Source organism: Medicago sativa, chromosome 8, assembly GCF_051527215.1.
Source record: "Medicago sativa cultivar Bolivia chromosome 8, Bolivia_mono, whole genome shotgun sequence".
NCBI classification, from domain to species: domain Eukaryota; kingdom Viridiplantae; phylum Streptophyta; class Magnoliopsida; order Fabales; family Fabaceae; genus Medicago; species Medicago sativa.
This window is the reverse complement of record NC_140756.1, coordinates 88,857,088-88,874,620: the sequence shown is the minus strand read 5'-3', so window position 1 is coordinate 88,874,620 and position 17,533 is coordinate 88,857,088. Positions and strand designations below refer to the sequence as shown.

General features: G+C 33.7%; 3 protein-coding genes across 4 annotated transcripts; all 3 read right to left on the bottom strand.

Moving 5' to 3' along the window:
- Nucleotides 1-433: 433 nt before the first annotated feature.
- LOC146902975 (flotillin-like protein 1) lies at nucleotides 434-2,515 on the bottom strand. Its single transcript, XM_085731460.1, has 2 exons — nucleotides 1,420-2,515; nucleotides 434-1,188 (listed from the first exon to the last, which is right to left on the bottom strand). The coding sequence occupies exons 1-2, from the start codon at nucleotides 2,344-2,346 to the stop codon at nucleotides 691-693; spliced, it is 1,425 nt and encodes a 474-aa protein (XP_085587586.1). The 5' UTR covers nucleotides 2,347-2,515; the 3' UTR covers nucleotides 434-690.
- A 1,144-nt stretch (nucleotides 2,516-3,659) lies between these two features.
- LOC146902974 (uncharacterized) lies at nucleotides 3,660-4,655 on the bottom strand. The gene is made up of 2 exons (XM_085737185.1): nucleotides 4,335-4,655; nucleotides 3,660-4,253 (listed from the first exon to the last, which is right to left on the bottom strand). Exons 1-2 carry the CDS (start codon nucleotides 4,653-4,655, stop codon nucleotides 3,660-3,662), a joined length of 915 nt encoding a protein of 304 aa, XP_085593311.1.
- A 1,430-nt stretch (nucleotides 4,656-6,085) lies between these two features.
- On the bottom strand, nucleotides 6,086-9,026 carry LOC146902973 (Lactoylglutathione lyase / glyoxalase I family protein). 2 transcript variants are annotated; one of them, XM_085731456.1, is made up of 5 exons: nucleotides 8,957-9,026; nucleotides 8,598-8,733; nucleotides 7,885-7,968; nucleotides 7,586-7,789; nucleotides 6,086-6,635 (listed from the first exon to the last, which is right to left on the bottom strand). In XM_085731456.1, the coding sequence occupies exons 1-5, from the start codon at nucleotides 9,005-9,007 to the stop codon at nucleotides 6,541-6,543; spliced, it is 570 nt and encodes a 189-aa protein (XP_085587582.1). In that variant the 5' UTR covers nucleotides 9,008-9,026; the 3' UTR covers nucleotides 6,086-6,540. The 2 variants fall into 2 exon arrangements, with proteins under 2 accessions (XP_085587582.1, XP_085587583.1); XM_085731457.1 differs by having other exon boundaries at nucleotides 8,631-8,733.
- Nucleotides 9,027-17,533: the final 8,507 nt, after the last annotated feature.

Genomic DNA, 17,533 nt, shown 5'->3' with positions numbered 1-17,533 from the left:
AATGAATGAACCTAAAAAGTGAAATTTTGCTTATAATAGTGACCGGAGGCAGGAATATACTTGCAAGTGCCAGTGACAATCAAGTAAAGATTTGGGATGTTGTTGCCGAGAAGTGTGATATTACGATGGAGCGCACACTCAGAAGAGGCAAGAATGGCAATTAATTCGATGTCTATATTTTAATGTTTATATAATATAACTCTTCGAAACATGATAATGAAATAGAAATAGTAGCTTCTGTTTTTCTTAATATGAGTATGCATATATACTTCCAAATAAGAAAAAACCACAGTGTAATGTTAGTCAGTCCTTCTCATGAGCTTAGTTGTTATTGCAAAAATTCCATTCATAAAATACCAAGCATGTAAAATTGTAAATTAAATTAGCATATAATATAAGATTTTGAACTTAAAACTACTAAATTGCCAAAATATGACATATCAAGCATGGAAAATTCCATTCATTTCCAAATTCCAAGCATGAAAAATACATATTGCTTTTGTACCAATGCATGAAAAATTATCATTCTTATGGCAAGTAAAATCATCATAAAAATCCATTCATAATGTACCAAGCATGAAAAAAACTAGTGTATCAGACACAGATGTATCACACAATAAAAAGTACTACTGCTAAATTACCAAAATAAAAGTTACTACTACTATAAACCTAATACTTGCATCCTTCTAATTAAGAGCTTTTGTCGGATAAGGTTCCCATCCAAGCAGGAGGCAACATGCCTGTTTGCTCATGGACAGTCTTAAAGAGAGGTGGCAGCATCTTGTAAACACCAGCAACCTCTTTCATACCCATAGAACCTTCGGTTATTCCACCTCCATTAGTCCAAATACTAATCTTAGGTTCAAGTCCGCGTACTGCCTCAGCATTAATCTTAGCCATCTCTTGAAACATGCCACCATTTATCATCAAGTAATCCCTTAGAGCGGTGTAGTCGTTTCCAAGTGCATTGAGAAGTGTACTTACATACACTCCTTGAGCTTGTCCAATTGTCACAATCCCTTCTGCCTCTTTTTTCTTTGCGTATAGCTCTGCTTCAGCTGCTTGCTTGCGCGCATAAAATGTTGCATCTGCCAATGCTTTCTGTGCTTCTGCCTCTGCCTTCTTCTCATACAGAACTGCTTCTGCTTCTTTTTGTTTCTTGTATAATTCCCAGTTAGCCTCTTGTACCTACACCATCCAGAATTTCAACCAATACTTAAAAAAATAAACATTACCATTCATCTAGTATACAACCTACTTGTTCTGTTTTACTTTTAATTAGCTGTTTATGTTTAAAAAAAATTACAGTGACTTATTTTCTACCAAAAGATATTGAAGTATTAATCTTGTTGCTAGTAAAACAATTTGAATAATAATAATAATTAATAAATGAAAGGAGTTATATTTGCATGGACTAACCTTGGTTTCATATTGAACACTAGCTTTGCTAAGTAAATCAGCTTTAAGCTTCTCAGTAGTAGTCAAAGCATTCATCCTCTCAACCTCACCTTGCAACTCAGCTTCCCTTAGAGCCACAGCTTTAGCAGCCTCGACTTCAGCCACTTGAGCCGCCTTAGTCCATGCCGCTTTCTTCTTCGCCAACTCAGCATTAGCCTCAGCCACTTCAGCCTCTCTTTGATTCTCAAAAACCTTCACTTCAGTCCTAACTCTAAACCCCTCCTTGTCACTCTCTCCAGCCCTCTGCATCGCAATAACTTTCGTCTCTGCGTCAATTTTTGCTGCATTCTGCAGTGTTTGTCCTTCCCTAGATTTTGAACCAACTTCACCTTTCATCTTAGCTTCTGCCACGTCAACCCTAGCTTGATTCGCTGCTTCCATCTGCGTCTTTTGCCCTAAATATGAGAAATATTCATGACCAGGCACATCCACCAATTGCTTAACATTCGCGTTGTAAATCAATAACCCGAATTGATTCAACTCGAGTTGAACTTTCTCGAATACTTCTTGTTTAAACTCTTTTGTTCCTTTGAAAACCTCTTCCATGGTCATCGAAGCAGCGAGGACACGTGTCTCGCCTTCGATGATTCCTTGAACGAGTTCCTTGACATGATTCGAGAGTTTATCATGAGGGGTTATCAATTTAGCGTATTTGAGGAGGCTTTCGTGGTCGTCAACACGAGGACCAATTGTGAAGACGGCAGGAAGAACGAAAGGCAGTTTTTCGGCACTCATGGCTTGAACTTCGAAGGTATAGTTCACCGGTGAGAGGTCGAAGACGGTGCAAGATTGACCAGGGAAAATCCATGATTTCTTTGCAAGTTTGATGTCTTCGATTCCGGCTCCGGTTATCACAAGGTACTCGGATGCTTTTGCAACCCTGTACATTGTTGATTATGCTTTGATGATCGTAAACTGGAAAAGAAAATTGAAACGATTATCGTAAACTAGAAAAGAAAATTGAAACTTCTGAAAGTGAGTGTGTTCTTTCTTACGGCTTAAGGTTATATATAGAGAGAGTTTGTTATGCGATAAAGGAAACTGGGAGGAAAATAGCATCATTTGTTATCTGCTTTTCTTGTTTTTTGTTGAGAAAAAACTGCATGAATATTCGCGCGTGACCGTTATATGTAACTACCCTTCAAAAATATAAAAATATACGTAACTTATTTTTTGTTGGATCTAATTGTCAACAAAAAAAATATTTTATTGGAACTTTTTTTAAGTTTTCGGAATCGACTTCTTCAATTGGTTATTTCTACAATTAAATCAAATTTTTAAAACAAAAGTGAATCTGTTTCTTTTTGTTATTTTTATTTTTTGAATAATTTATTTATGAGAAATTCTTGCATGGTCTTTTACCTAACACCTCATATTTAGTCTCAACCAATGAAAATATGACACATCATTTTTAATTGAGGTGCACTTTCAGTTACATATCTTGGTAATGGAACCGCTTGAAAAAATGGTTGAACATGATCTAGAGAAACAACAAAAAAGAAATTTATTTTTTTTAATTTACAGTTTTTTAAATTTAAATGATGTGTCCTACTTTCATTGGTTGAGACTAAATATGATGTGTTAAGTAAGAGACCATGCAAGAATTTTTCTTTATTATATATTATTAATGGACTATGATTTGTGAAAATTCTTTTTCTGACATAGAATACTTCCTAATAACACATGAAAATTACCTAAAAGCTCCTGGCGGCAGTTAACTGTTGCTCAAGTAACCGGCAGCATTTAACTACCGTTGAAGCCAGCGGCAGTTAACTGCCGTTCACACCAGTAAAAAAAATCCAGTTCAGTCTACACTGTGATTTCCAGGAACTTTGGCATGTTTTTTTACTTATAATTTTAAACGGCAATTCCGCATTAAATCGAACCAAAACAACAACATCCAGCAATCACAAACATCAACATTTCATAGTATATCAATTATTCAGTAACATTACACAAAATCGATAATGCATTAACATTACACAATTGTTTGAAATTCGTCAAATTTTTCACATTATGCAACACATTACACATAAAGTACATTAATTATATATATATATATATATATATATAATTCATTAAAGGTTAGTTTTAGTTACATCTTGGCCACAAAAATGGTCATTACATTATTTATCCAAAAAAAATACGTCGGTGCATATCGACCAAAAACCGGATGAACATCGATCAAAAAGTGTCAAATTTCATATTTCATCTAATGAAATTAAATCATCTAAATATTCCACAACATCTTCAAATTCTTCATTTCCTTTAACTAGAGTGTCTCCACACAAAATAGGATTGTCTTGATTTGTTGGTTTTTTGGGTGGAACAGATCTCTCTAGGTTCTCAATCTCCATGAGTGTTCGGAAACGATCGCGTCGATCTAAAAATTCATCCTCCCATGTTGCCGCCTCTTCGCTCCTGTGATTTTTCCACTCCGTGGATGATGGAGGTAGTGGGCAACCATCTTTCAACAAAAGAAGGACAAAATGATTTGGGATTAGACCAAGGCAAATCATGCTACTTTTCGGTTTAACCGGAGGCCTACCTCTAAGTGGGAAAAAAGTCTCTGAGACTCCAATATCAAGGGTAGTCATCTCTACCACCGGCCTATTGTAACAAGATGCAACGATGTGTTCCATATCCAACAATGTCAACCATTTATCGGGAGGTGCAAAACCACTACCATTTTTGGGAGGATACAATCCATTCAAGATGAAGTTATGACAGAGCTCGTCCGCATATACCCGGATGTAGTCGTTCCTATGCTCTTTCACCTCTTTAATAAGTGCTCTCTGCACCAACACATGACTTTCTTCCGTCAAACCCAAGGATTAGGCTATAGCCCTAAACCCACAATGCTCATCGCCAATAACATCCACAATTCTCTCAATGTATGGTCTCATGAATTTTGGCATGTAATACATAGGACTCGATGGATCATAATTTCTTGAAACCAAGATAGGCTTAGGAACCGAAACCGGAGTTTGAATCGACGAACGTGGAGAAATGCCAATGGGAGCACCTTTTCTTTTAGGTAGTGAAGATTTTTTTGGTGGTGAAAATTGACTTTCCGGATGTTGAGAATCAATAGTCTCCCACGAAGATGGGATCCTATGTGTCGTTTTTGGTGTAGATTTGATTTTTTTTTTCTTTGCTCCTTTGGTTGGTACCGTTCTTGGAGGTGGTGACAACATTGTGGTCTCCGGAAACGCTAACAACCGCAAACCCTCTTTGATTTCTAGTTTCATTTGGAATGGAACTCTTTTGAGACGTTCTTGAATACCACTTCACTCCTCCGCGACCGAAAACAAATCTTCACTACTTTCTTCTTCACCCATATACAACTTATGCCAATGCGGGTGTATCTCATCCAATCGAATGGGCTTGTTGTGACGGATTTTCATAGCAATGAAGCATGCACAAGGTAGGTCATACGACGTCCGTTGAACACAACCGCAAGTTTTCTTCTCGATGCACAAGGTTCTCCTAGCACGCTCTTCTTCCACAAAAATAAAGTTCATGGCATGTTTAGACATGTTACCTGCCAACCCAGAGTACAAAGTGACATCTTTGTATCTATGTTTCAAGACCGTAACGCTCGTACCAAATGATGATTGTATCTCCCCAAACTGAATTGCCAACATCTCATCTATTTTTTTCCAACAAGTACCCAAATCACCCTTGGAGGTGGATAAATTATTAGTCGTTCATATTATTAGTCATTCATATTACATAAGAACAAGATTGTACTTTAGTGGTGGGTCATGCCATGTGTATACTGTGTGATGTATTGTTAGATCAATATACAATTATACATAGTTGTGTCACTTGAAAATTAAAACATACACACAATATGTGCCATGAATATTGTTGGACATCCTTTTGCAAGGGCGCGGGTTTGGACTCGCGACTTTCCACTTGTTCACACTTAAAAAGTGTAATATTCTAGTTATTGTGCTATTTGACTAAACACGCACACAATATGTTTGTCTTTTTTATATTTTATCTTCTACAACTTATGCATATTTTAAAAATAAAATGACATTGTGTTTGACATCAAAATTTAAATATACACAAACCATTTCTCATATATGGGATTTGTTAATTGACATCCACACTTTTTTTTTTTTTTAAAGTTATAACATGCTAATTTAGACCCACTAAAATTCAGTTGGTGTAAGTTAGCAAATTTGCTAACTTGCACCTACTATTGTAAAAATTCATATGAACTAATTTTCAAACATTCATTCTATGCATATATCTTTTGATCTGAAATAACCAATCAGATGGATCGGTGTCATCAAATCGAGAAATATTGAACTTTAGAAGTGGAATGTTGGGCCTTATAAGACAGTGAGTTTCTGTCGAAAATCTACGGTGAATGGGTGTTGGTGTGAGGTGTTATAGATGGAAACATAATGCAAAATCTAAGGATGGACGGAGCATTTCAGTGAGGGCAACACATTGAGCATCCAATGTGAATTTAAAGGTACTCATAATGTCAAAGTTGTGCGCGACAAAAGCACAAATGATACACCCTGCTGAGCTCATGATGTTCTTGAATCACACTCTTCGAGTGAGTGTGTAGACTCCTAAAGAAATTTAGTAAGGAAAGAAGTAGAAATTTAAAGGGAGAAAAAACCTTAATATTCATCATAATCATTTGGTTCCAGCACGTATAATGCGAATACATCAAGCTAGCAGAATAACAAAGTTGCAGAAAGTAGATGTGGAAAGTACAGAAGGAACAAAATGGTTAATAATGACCACACTATAGTGTGCAATTCACCCATGCCAGCAAGGCTCTATATTTTTCTTTCAGCAAACATAGTCTTCCATCCACTGAGACTTATTGATCTGGCGTTTGGAATGGGACTGGTTCACAATCACTGTCTTAACATTCTCATTTGGCCTTCCAATATTGTCTTGAGGGCATTTGCTACGGGGTTGTACACCATGGCTCCTATCTGTAATAAAGAAACTAAGCAACTTCGTCCGGCCTTTACATATATACTTCATATAATCATCTGTACATTTATTTCTATCTTCTACTCATTTGTTTCGCAGACGCCAAAAACATTAGTCGTCTATTTGTGTGAACTCTAGAGCATTGGCATCGGGATCACGAGTAAAAATTGCTGGTCTTCCGGAACGACTAAGTGTGTAGGGGACACCTACAAACAAAATAGGAAAAAGCAGAGAGAAAATGACATAAAATAGATATTAGAGAATCTCCTTTGGAAAAACAAAACCAGCCATTTATAAGCCTGCAAATCTTGGTCTGAAGCACCACAATCCCGAGGTATGCCATGCATTAGTCTCCCAAATTGTAGGGATCAATCTATTTTATCTTTGAAATAACTAACAGGTTTTATCACATTATTATTTTAGAATGGACATTATCCCTGAGTACTATAGTGATCAAGATTTCAATTTTATTAATCATTTTAAAGTGTTTTTAATTTCAAGAGGGAAATTATTTGTCCATCCCTATAATTCTAAAGGCTGACACTATAATTCTTAAGAGTAAGACTCTCTTTGATAAAAAGTTATAAAAGACTAAATACAGTGTTCAGCTAAAACTAGTACTCCCTCCGTTTCAAAATGAGTGTCGTTTTAGGTGTTTACACACATATTAAGAAATGCAATGATTAAGAGAAAGAGAATGGTTATTTTACCAAATTATCCTTATTAACTATTGGTTAGTTTTAAAAGTAATACTTTGGAAGTAGTGTGCAAAGTATTAATTGGAGGGTACAATTGAAAAGAAAAAGTTATTATTGCATTGGAAACTGAAAGCGACACTCATTTTGAAACGGAGGGAGTAAATAACAGGTTGATAAATAATAAAGTAGCAGATTGAATTCGGAATGTTGTGATAAATATAAATGACAAACAAATATTTTAATTAATATTTAAAAATTTCAATTAAGATAGTAAGAGTAAAAATGAGATAAAAAATTATACTAAAGTGTATGAGAAAATGCTATAAGCTACTGAAAAAGTGCTACAAGTTTGTGAGAGAATAATCATTACCAAATAGTCATACGAACTTATGCATTATAAATTATCTAAATCCAAGATTTACTACTTATTTTAATTTAAAGAAGTAGAGAAGGAATACCAGCTTTATCAAGGATTGCTTTGAGCTTTGAAACATCTCGGATTGCAATACAAGTGTGACGATCTCGACCACCATGTTGAGGTCTTCCAGTTAAAGGGTCAGGATTTGGAAGTTCCATCAAGTGAATCATCTCAGACCCTACCCACAACCAAGTACCCCTGTATGGAAGCTTATCATGAGGCCTTGCTTCATTTATCTTCAGACCTGTATTTCATTTAATTCAATACTTATTATCAATCAATACACTTCTAGCTAGAACACAAAAATATCAGTTTAGATTCAAAGAGCTGCAGGCATACCTAGAACGTTTTGATAGAAGTCAAGTGATCTTTCTAGGTTTTCACATAAAATTCCAACGTGGTGAACACTAACAACCCCATAATCTGAAAAATACCAAAAAACATTATACAAATAGCAATAGCAATAATAACACGAATGAGCATCAACTCTCAAACAGTTAACAAGAGTCTTCCAATTATTTTCACTGGTCCTCAACTACTGTATTTTTATAAGCTGTTTTCAGTTTATGCAGATAAATTATAAATTGTTTACAATAAGGTATCGATGATTTTTGCAAAAAAAAAAAAAAAAGAGGCATCTATGATTGGTTTATTTGAGTTTATCTACCGAGACTGTTTTGTAGAGTGTACACCAATGTGGACCTTCAGAAATGGGTCCAAAGGTGAACGAAAAATAAAAGGAAAATAGAATAATATTTTATTAAAATTTACTAAAAATAGAAGGGTTCACCTTTAGACCGGGTCCATATGAGACAATCTCATGTTTATAAGCTATTTTCAACTTATTTTCATAAGCTCTCCTGGATAGCTTATAAAAACAACTTATACGAAAAAAATTGACTTTATTTTATGTTTTGTTAATAGCTTATACATAAGTAACACATACGTGCTTAATTAAATTGTTTATCCAAAGAGTGCCTAAATACTTATTAAATAAATGTTTATCTAAACAAATCATAAAATTCTGAATGAAGTAGAAACTAGTTTCATACCGCTTTGTTGTGATTTATTGTTAATTACATCACCTTCAACAGCTGTCTGAGCTTTTACTGTGATGCTGGGAGCATTCCATCTCTCATTTTTTACACTAACATGGTTAAATTTGGGAGAAAAACTGACATAATTCAACTGCAACAGAAGAAGGAAAAAATTTAATTATTAGATCACAAATTAAAAATCATGAATAGATTGATTGATAGAGTAGTAGAATTAAACACAGATTAAAACACCTATTAATGATTATTATTAGATCACCGATTTAGCAACTTGTGAGCATGACTCCAAAACCCAGAAGGGTAGAAATGGCAAAAATTGATATAAGATTGGAGAAGATGGTGAATTACAAAATTACCTTATGGTGCAGAGGAGAGATAAAGGAAGATATTTTGAGAAGAGACGCCATGGCACACCACCAAGCAACTACTAACTCATCTATCCGGTTTGTTTGTTTTATGCCATAGCTTATGGCTCAAGCTCACTGTTGAATGGCTCACAAATTTCAGAGCAAACAAACACCAAACAGTGGCCACACATTTCCCTTAATATTATTATTATAGTTACAAGAAATGATATTTTGACAACCACTTTTTGACAACTTTTAGACAACTTTCTCTCTCATACTCACATGATGTTGTTATCATCTCTCTTCCTTTTTCTCTCTCCATTGTTTTTGACCAATAAGAAGTGAGAAAAACAAGGTTGTTAACAAAGTTGTCATCAAACGGATGTCAAAATATCATTACTCTTATAGTTAAGGTTTTGTATAAATGATATTGCCCCACGCATAAATATCTATATTTTTTTGGTGTTGGCCGGAGTTTGAACCCGGATCTTGCATATTTTTATGCATTGTTCATACCAACTGAATTATGCTCTCGATGACGCATAAATATCTTTATCATCGTTAGATTAGTAAGTCTTATCATATTACATGTGAAATAATGATAAAATTTATTAATTTCGTAGTTAAAACTAATTTGTGCAAAGTAGAAGTCTCACTTATACACCGTGGTATTGATATATGAGTTGTGTTATTTGAACAACCATCTAGATGACAACTTCTATGGCAACCATAAATTTATAAAGAAAAGAAGGTATTGGCACAAAAAACAATGCAATAGAAAGAGAAATTAAAAACATAATGTGAGTATGAGAGAGAAGGTTGTCACAAAAGTTGTCAAAAAATGGTTGTTCAAATATCATTTCTCTTGATATATAGTTAAAGGAAAATATTTAGTGTCCTCGTGAGCTTAGCTCAGTTGGTTGGGACAATGCATAAAAAATATGCAAGGTCTGGGGTTCAAACCCCCGTCAACTACCAAAAAAAAAAGGATATTTAGTTCCATTTTTTAGGTGTTCGTTGCATTGTTTTTAGGTGTTCTATATACGTTCCGTTTACACTTTAGTTCCATTTTTTAGGTGTTCGTTGCATTTTTTTTAGGTGTTCTATATACGTTCCGCTGGGGTTCAAACCCCCGTCAACTACCAAAAAAAAAAAAAAAGGATATTTAGTTCCATTTTTTAGGTGTTCGTTGCATTGTTTTTAGGTGTTCTATATACGTTCCGTTTACACTTTAGTTCCATTTTTTAGGTGTTCGTTGCATTTTTTTTAGGTGTTCTATATACGTTCCGCTGGGGTTCAAACCCCCGTCAACTACCAAAAAAAAAAGGATATTTAGTTCCATTTTTTAGGTGTTCGTTGCATTGTTTTTAGGTGTTCTATATACGTTCCGTTTACACTTTAGTTCCATTTTTTAGGTGTTCGTTGCATTTTTTTTAGGTGTTCTATATACGTTCCGTTTACACTTAAAAATAGTTTAAATCGTTAGTATAAAGTGGTTAGTAGTCGGATTTGGTTTCTTCAATGTCCATGTAGATGAATAAAGATTAGTCAAATTAAGGACAACAAAATACAAATGAGACGAATCTTTTTCTAGTTCAAAGATATGAAGAAGGTTGTGAGAATGTCTTAGCCTGTCTAAAGCATATGAAACTTGATAATTCAATTATAAGATTCATGTTCCGTGTTTTTACCTTAATGATCTAAAACAACTATTTTATTTTCCTAGCATTATTAGAAGTGACAATGCACATGTGCATAAGGGAAACAAATGTGGGGTGTCACGTAAACCGTAACGAGATAAAACACAAACCACATGCTAGAATAGCCAAATAAGACGGGTGATGACTCCTCGTCATTACATGTATCTTAGTGGTTTAAAGAGTTTTTTGTCAAGTTATTTTAGGAATTTAGAGGTTTCTAGTTAAGTTATTGATAGTTAGGGAAAGGTATGTCATGTATTGAAAATAACCATTGTGAGGCGTCATATTTCCCTAAATAGACAACTATGTAGGGTGTAGTGTCTTTTTGGTGTTAACCAACAGGTTGATCCTATCAAGATGGTGCTATGTGGGATGTTACCAGACGAATTATGTTCACAATGAATAAATGAAGTTTAGACTGCTTGGGGAAATTTTGTCTCAATCCTCATTAGCAAGTAGAAGGTTTATTATACATGAGAGTTCAAGAATTGAAATTCACAAGGAAATTTACTATTGGAGCATGCGCATCGGGCGTTGTATTGTGCATAAGGCCTTTCTCTTCAGCCAACGAGAATTTTTCAATGCATTAAAGAGTATGTGCGCGAGGTGAATAAATACGTGCACACGCACCCATAGTTGACAAGTTTTCTATATAAGTCTAGATTCAGTCAAATGCAATGGTCTCGAATTATGGCACATAGAAGACATAATAAACGATTCAAGTAATTTTCAACCCTTGACAACAAGATTGAAGACATATACCGTCTATATTAAATGTATTGTTCTTTAAACCTTTGATTATGTTTATTACTATCATTAGTAGCTAAACTCATTAGATTCAAATTAGATGATGAACCTATATGGGAACTATTTAAATTATGTATTATGTAAGTCATAGTATATGCAATTTAAGACCTAAGTTTATTTACTGTATTTTGTGTTTAATGGATTTCTTTGCGTGATCACCGTTTTTTTAAAACTCGATATTCGATCCAAGGATCAACTAATTTGAGGGGTCCAAGTCCATCAAGTTTCTTTTTAAACAAAGGTCATGATAGGGCGACAATGAGGAGTCATTTGAAAAGTTTGTAAACAAAGCTCATGAATCATGATAGGGTGACAATAAGGAGTCAATTGATGCTGAAAATCGTGACATGTTTAAGCCAGTGGATGAAATAAAGCAATACTATGATTGTTGATATGTTTCATCGAGTGGAAGGAACTCTACACTCAACGCTTATAATCCCTATTGAGATTAATGAGTTATCATGGTTAACCATGAAAAAAGGATAATTCTAAGGCAGAACTTTCGTTACGCGATATTATTAGTTTGGGATGAGGCATCAATGATGCATCAATATTATTTTGAAATAGTTGACCAATCAATGCATGACATCAAGATAAAAATAGATCCTCGCGATAAGTACAAATTGTTTGGTGGAATGACAATGATTTTTGTAGGTAATTTTAGACAAATATTGTATATAATCAGGAAAAGACAAAATATGATATTGTTATTTCTTCGATTGGTGTTGAGGCTTACTATGAATATAAGTTTGGGGGCATCTTATGCCCATCTTATGTATCCAACCATGCATATTTGTTCATGTCCTTGATAGATTTTGCATTTTTTTTGTTAGATATTAGTTTGGGTGAATTTGGCTCCGGAGGTTTACTAGGGTTTCAAGGGTCAAAGAGTGCTTACGATACTTACAAATCAAGCACCAAACAGATCCTGATATTTTCAACGAGAGTTGAACCCACGATCATGCAGGTGAATCATGCAGGTGAATCAACTCTTTATCAGTTGAACCAACTTTCATTGACAAACGTCAATACAACTATATAATATATTTTTTTACAAAAACTATACAATAGTATAATTAACTTTATAATTTATGTAGATTTATATGTCAAATAACTTTAAAATACATTGATTTTGTGTGAAATGTATTTTTGTATGAATTAATTTTTAATTTAATTTGAAAACAAACTTTTGATTAAATTTTGTCGGTGCATTAATTCCACGTACTTGACACAGATATCATCCTTGTCTTAGTCAATTTTGTACATTAATTGTAATATTAAAACAATTCTTTTTCAAAATTAATAAAAGGAAATATATCTCACCATTCAAACTAAAATGTATAAGAATTATATTGTCGGTGATAAATGTTTCTCCCGCGTTAATAAGTGGAATGTATTTATTAATATTTTTAATTGTGATTTTTTTTTCATAAAGTTTGTTTCTCGTAAATATTGAAGCAAATGTCATTTTTCATTAGATTATTTTAAAAAAAGGGAAATGTTAACCAATGCCTCTGGGGCACTGGTTAAGGAATTATAAAAGGAAATATTGTATTGAAAATTGTGCATTATACTAAAAGGGAAATGTTAACCAATGCCTCTGGGGCACTGGTTAAGGAATTATAAAAGGAAATATTGTATTGAAAATTGTGCATTATACTTTTTGAAAGTTAAAAAAGTATTCTTTTCAATGTAAAATTTGACTTTTCTTTCTACTTTTGGTTAACAAGACCCTAAAAAAAATATCTCAGAGAAAGGTAGTTCCATTACATCAAATAGATTTGATGCAAGATAAAAGTAGTTGAACATCTTAAAAATTATTTTTAGTAAATGTAAATTAAATATAATGTAACGCGGTAGCTATTCTCTTTTGCGGTTTTTAGGAAGATAAACATTTTTTAAGATAATTAGTATTATGCCTCGAAACATAAAATTGTGAAAACTCGTGAGTCGTTATTGTTTGGTGTGAAAAAAAACACGAGGATAAAAAGAAAGAATCTTGTTAACAAGTGCCCTAAGAACATTGTTTAAGGAACCCACAAAAGAAAAATATGTCTTGAAAATATAAGTCAAACACTTGTTAAAGTCATATTCGTACAATTTCCAATACAAAAGTTGCTACTTTTATATGCTTAAACAATGCTCTTAGGGCACTTGTTAACATTTTCAAAAAAAAGTGGTGAACTTTCAAACAATTACAATGGGGTATAATTATATTTTTGCTGGTAATTAACTTTCATAGTTAGAGAATAGATAAATATCTTTTTAGAGTCCCTTTCAAAAAAAAAAATATCTTTTTAGAGTTAACCTTTTTGTTTTCTAGAGAAAGGTGATCCGAAATCAAACTCAGATTTTTTCAAACAATTCATCATTTGGTGAAAGTCATTAACATTTAAGTTTAATTGTTTGGTTGAATAATAAATTAATATATTATAATTATCGGTGACAAATATCTATCTTGTGCTTTTTTAAGTATTAGTTACAAATAATTATTCAATTTCCCTTCAATTTTTTTTTTATCCAACTACATGCATCAATCAAAATTTATCTGTCCTGTATTTTTTCTGTAGTTATCCCGTATCTTTTATTCCTTAGTGATAAACATTTGACTCGAATATTTTTTTTTATTCATTAGTAGTCGCAGTCAATCTTGTACATTAATTGTAATATTAAAATAATTCTTTTTCAAAATTAATAAAAGAAAAAGTATATCACCATTCTAACTAAAATGCATAACACAACTTTCAATGTATCAATTTTTTTTAAGCAAAATGTATCAAATGTTAAATTTCTTCTTATAGCCATATGTGGGATTTTATTTTAACAAAAAAAACTAGCTTCCATGTACATTCGTTGAGTATTTTTAGAAAAAAAGAATATTAATAATTCATTCAAATCCAACTTTTTAGCATTTAATAGCAATTTTTTTCTTTTTTGGAAAAAATAACAGAAAAAATTTCTTCCATGTACATTCATTGATTATTTTTAGAAAAAATAATATTAATAATTCATTCAAATCCAACTTTTTAGTCTTTAATAACAAATTTATTTTTTTTGGAAAAAATAACAAATCCATGTACATTCATTGAGTATTTTTAGAAAAAAGGAATATTAATAATCCATTCAAATCCAATTTTTAGTCTTTAATAGTAAATTAATACTGTATTCTTTTTTATATACAGCAATTAGTTGGTCAAAATATTAGTATATATAGCAATTAGATTTTTTTATTAGATATGATTATTTTAATGAACATTACGCCAATAAATAGAGAAGTAATCTAAGCTTTTGGACACACCCACTCTCTTTGCAAGTAGTAGTAATAGTACAGTAATAGATAGTTTTTGGATTTATGCTATGGCAAATCCTTGATTCTGTTTGTTGACCAAAGTTAGCTTCTGACACATTTCGTTCACAATTTCCAATGTTTTTCGTTTTTTTTTCAAACGCGTTGAGTTACAAACCAAACCATAGAGAGAAAAAAACACGTTTTTCTTTTCTCTAAACACACACTCATTACTGTTGAGTCATAGTCAAAGTACCGCGTTCACACGCTTTTTTCCTTCACTCATATAAACTCATTTTTTCTCGTTCTATTCTCAATTCATCACAATATTCTTCAGCGTTCACACAAAAAAAGTACTAATACTCATTTTTCACATGGAGATTGATTCACTCACATTCCCTCCTTCTTTTGAAGATTATTCCCATTTTTTCCCTGAAATGGAACAACCAAATGTAAACCCAAAGAAAAGAAATCACCCCGAAGATTCATCACAATCACAGTTACAATGGGAATCAATCAGCCCCAACAACAACAACAACTGCAATGACACTAATTCTTTAAACGACTTCCTTAATACTCTCATTCGATTTGATACACCACAACAACAAATACCAACAACACAACAACAATCACCAACAACAACAATGGACAACTCCAGCTTTGAGATTGATTTTGATTTCGACGACTTGTTATCGTCAGTTAGAAAGAAACCGCGTCGCGACGCACAAGCTGTCGCGACCACCGCAACTTCTTCAGCAATGGGAGGTCCAGTAAGACGGTTATGGGTGAAAGAACGTCCAAAAGACTGGTGGCAGAAATGCAGCAGTCCAGAATTTCCGGAGGAAGAGTTCAGGAGATGTTTCCGGATGAGCAAAGCAACGTTCGAGTTTATATGCCAAGAACTTGAATCAGCTGTTTCAAAGAAAAACACTTTGCTAAGGGATGCAATTCCCGGGCGGCAGCGCGTGGCGGTTTGTATCTGGAGACTTGCCACCGGTGATCCTTTAAGGCTGGTTTCAAAGAGGTTCGGTTTGGGTATATCCACCTGTCATAAGCTGGTTCTCGAGGTCTGTGCTGCAATCAAGAAAGTTCTTATGCCAAAGTTTATTAGTTGGCCTGATGAAAATAAGATGAATTTGATTAAACAAGAGTTTGAGGGTCTTTTTGGAATGCCAAATGTTGGTGGTTCAATGTATACCACACATATTCCAATAATTGCACCTAAGTCCAATGTGAATTCTTATTTCAATAAGAGGCAGACTCAGAGGAACCAGAAAACTGCATACTCTGTTACTGTTCAAGGTGTGGTTGATACTAAAGGGATTTTCACTGATGTTTTTCTTGGTTACCCTGGTTCTTATAATGATGATCAGGTTTTGGAGAAATCTGTAATGTATCAGAGAGCTATGACAGGGAATTTGAAAGATTCTTGGGTTGTTGGAAATTCTGGGTTCCCTTTGATGGATGGAATTTTGGTTCCTTATACACATCAGAATTTGACTTGGACACAGCACGCGTTTAATGAGAAAGTGGAGGATATTCAGAAGCTGTGTAAGGATGCGTTTGCAAAGGTGAAAGGAAGGTGGTCTTGTTTGCAGAAGAGGATAGAGGTGAAGATTGAGGAGTTGCCTGGTGTTCTTGGTGCTTGCTGTGTTCTGCATAATATCTGTGAAATGAGAAATGAGAAGATGGATCCTGCATGGAATTTTGAACTTTTTGATGATGAAATGGTTGCTGAGAATGGTGTAAGATCTGTTGCTGCTGTTCAAGCTAGGGATAATATTGCTCATGATTTGTTGCATCGTGGTCGTGTTGGCAATACTTTTTAATAGGTTTTTTTTATGTTTTCTGTTATGTCATGATGATGATATCAATGTATGTCATTATTTTGGCTATGGCTTATTGTTTGTTGTAGTCACATTTGAGAAAGATCGTAACCTTAGTGATGTAGTGTGATGTTAGTTCAATAAAAAAATATACAAAGGGGGGGATAGATTTTTTTTATTGAAACAGAAAATGAATGAAACAGTTGAATTTTGTTGGCTTAAAGACTTTTTGTTTGTCCATTTATTGTTAGTTTAAAAGTAGTAAAATTGACTTTCGATCTTCAAAACAAGTACTGAGGTATGTTTGGTTTGAAGTAGATGTAACAAACAAACACTAATCCATGTTGTTTTGTTGTGTCCCATAGTGTTTGACCCTTGACCCTTGAAACTCTAGCTCACTAGTTCCCCATCAAGATTACACGTGTGCTTTTGTTTTTTGAGTTTTGACTTTTGTTTACTTTGTTTTGTTGGGACAGGGGCACAGGGCAGGGGTTAGGGACCATTTCTTGAAATTTTTGTCTATTCCATTTAAAAACTGCACCTAAATTTGTACATCATGGGAAAGGAGTATTGAACAGCTATTTTCCTCTACCAGGCATAGAGAATCAGAGTTCAAATTTCCTGCTATAAGAGATTATTCATAGTGAATGGCACTTTGAACCTGAAGTAAAATTAGAGCTCACCCCAATAGTCTTTCTGAAATTTCTATGATCTTCTGGTTCTTCAAATGGATATGCACCAACTAGCATGTCATAAAGTGTCACACCACAGGACCACACATCTGCAATCTATACAAAAATAGCCAAAAACACTAACTGAATCAACAATTTTTTACTAAACTGTGAACTTCTAATCGATACGAGACTGTACTATTACTATTTGTCAATTGTTGATCCATGTCTGTTAATAGCCATAAAAAGTGGTTTGAATTTGAAACGTGGTTTTTAAGGCCCTCGAGAAAATGATT

Bases quoted from the DNA above. Each gene is read 5' to 3' on its own strand.
- LOC146902975 (XM_085731460.1), bottom strand. From the start codon at position 2,346: ATGTACAGGGTTGCAAAAGCATCCGAGTACCTTGTGATAACCGGAGCC. The intron at 1,189-1,419 runs GTTAGTCCATGC...TGGATGGTGTAG, and splicing joins GTGTTCAATATGAAACCAAG to GTACAAGAGGCTAACTGGGA.
- LOC146902973 (XM_085731456.1), bottom strand. From the start codon at position 9,007: ATGGCGTCTCTTCTCAAAATATCTTCCTTTATCTCTCCTCTGCACCAT. The intron at 8,734-8,956 runs GTAATTTTGTAA...CTTCTGTTGCAG, and splicing joins TCTCTCCTCTGCACCATAAG to TTGAATTATGTCAGTTTTTC. The intron at 6,636-7,585 runs GTATTCCTTCTC...TTTTGTTTGTAG, and splicing joins AGCAATCCTTGATAAAGCTG to GTGTCCCCTACACACTTAGT.
- LOC146902974 (XM_085737185.1), bottom strand. From the start codon at position 4,655: ATGTTGTCACCACCTCCAAGAACGGTACCAACCAAAGGAGCAAAGAAA. The intron at 4,254-4,334 runs GTTATTGGCGAT...GTGTTGGTGCAG, and splicing joins ACATTGAGAGAATTGTGGAT to AGAGCACTTATTAAAGAGGT.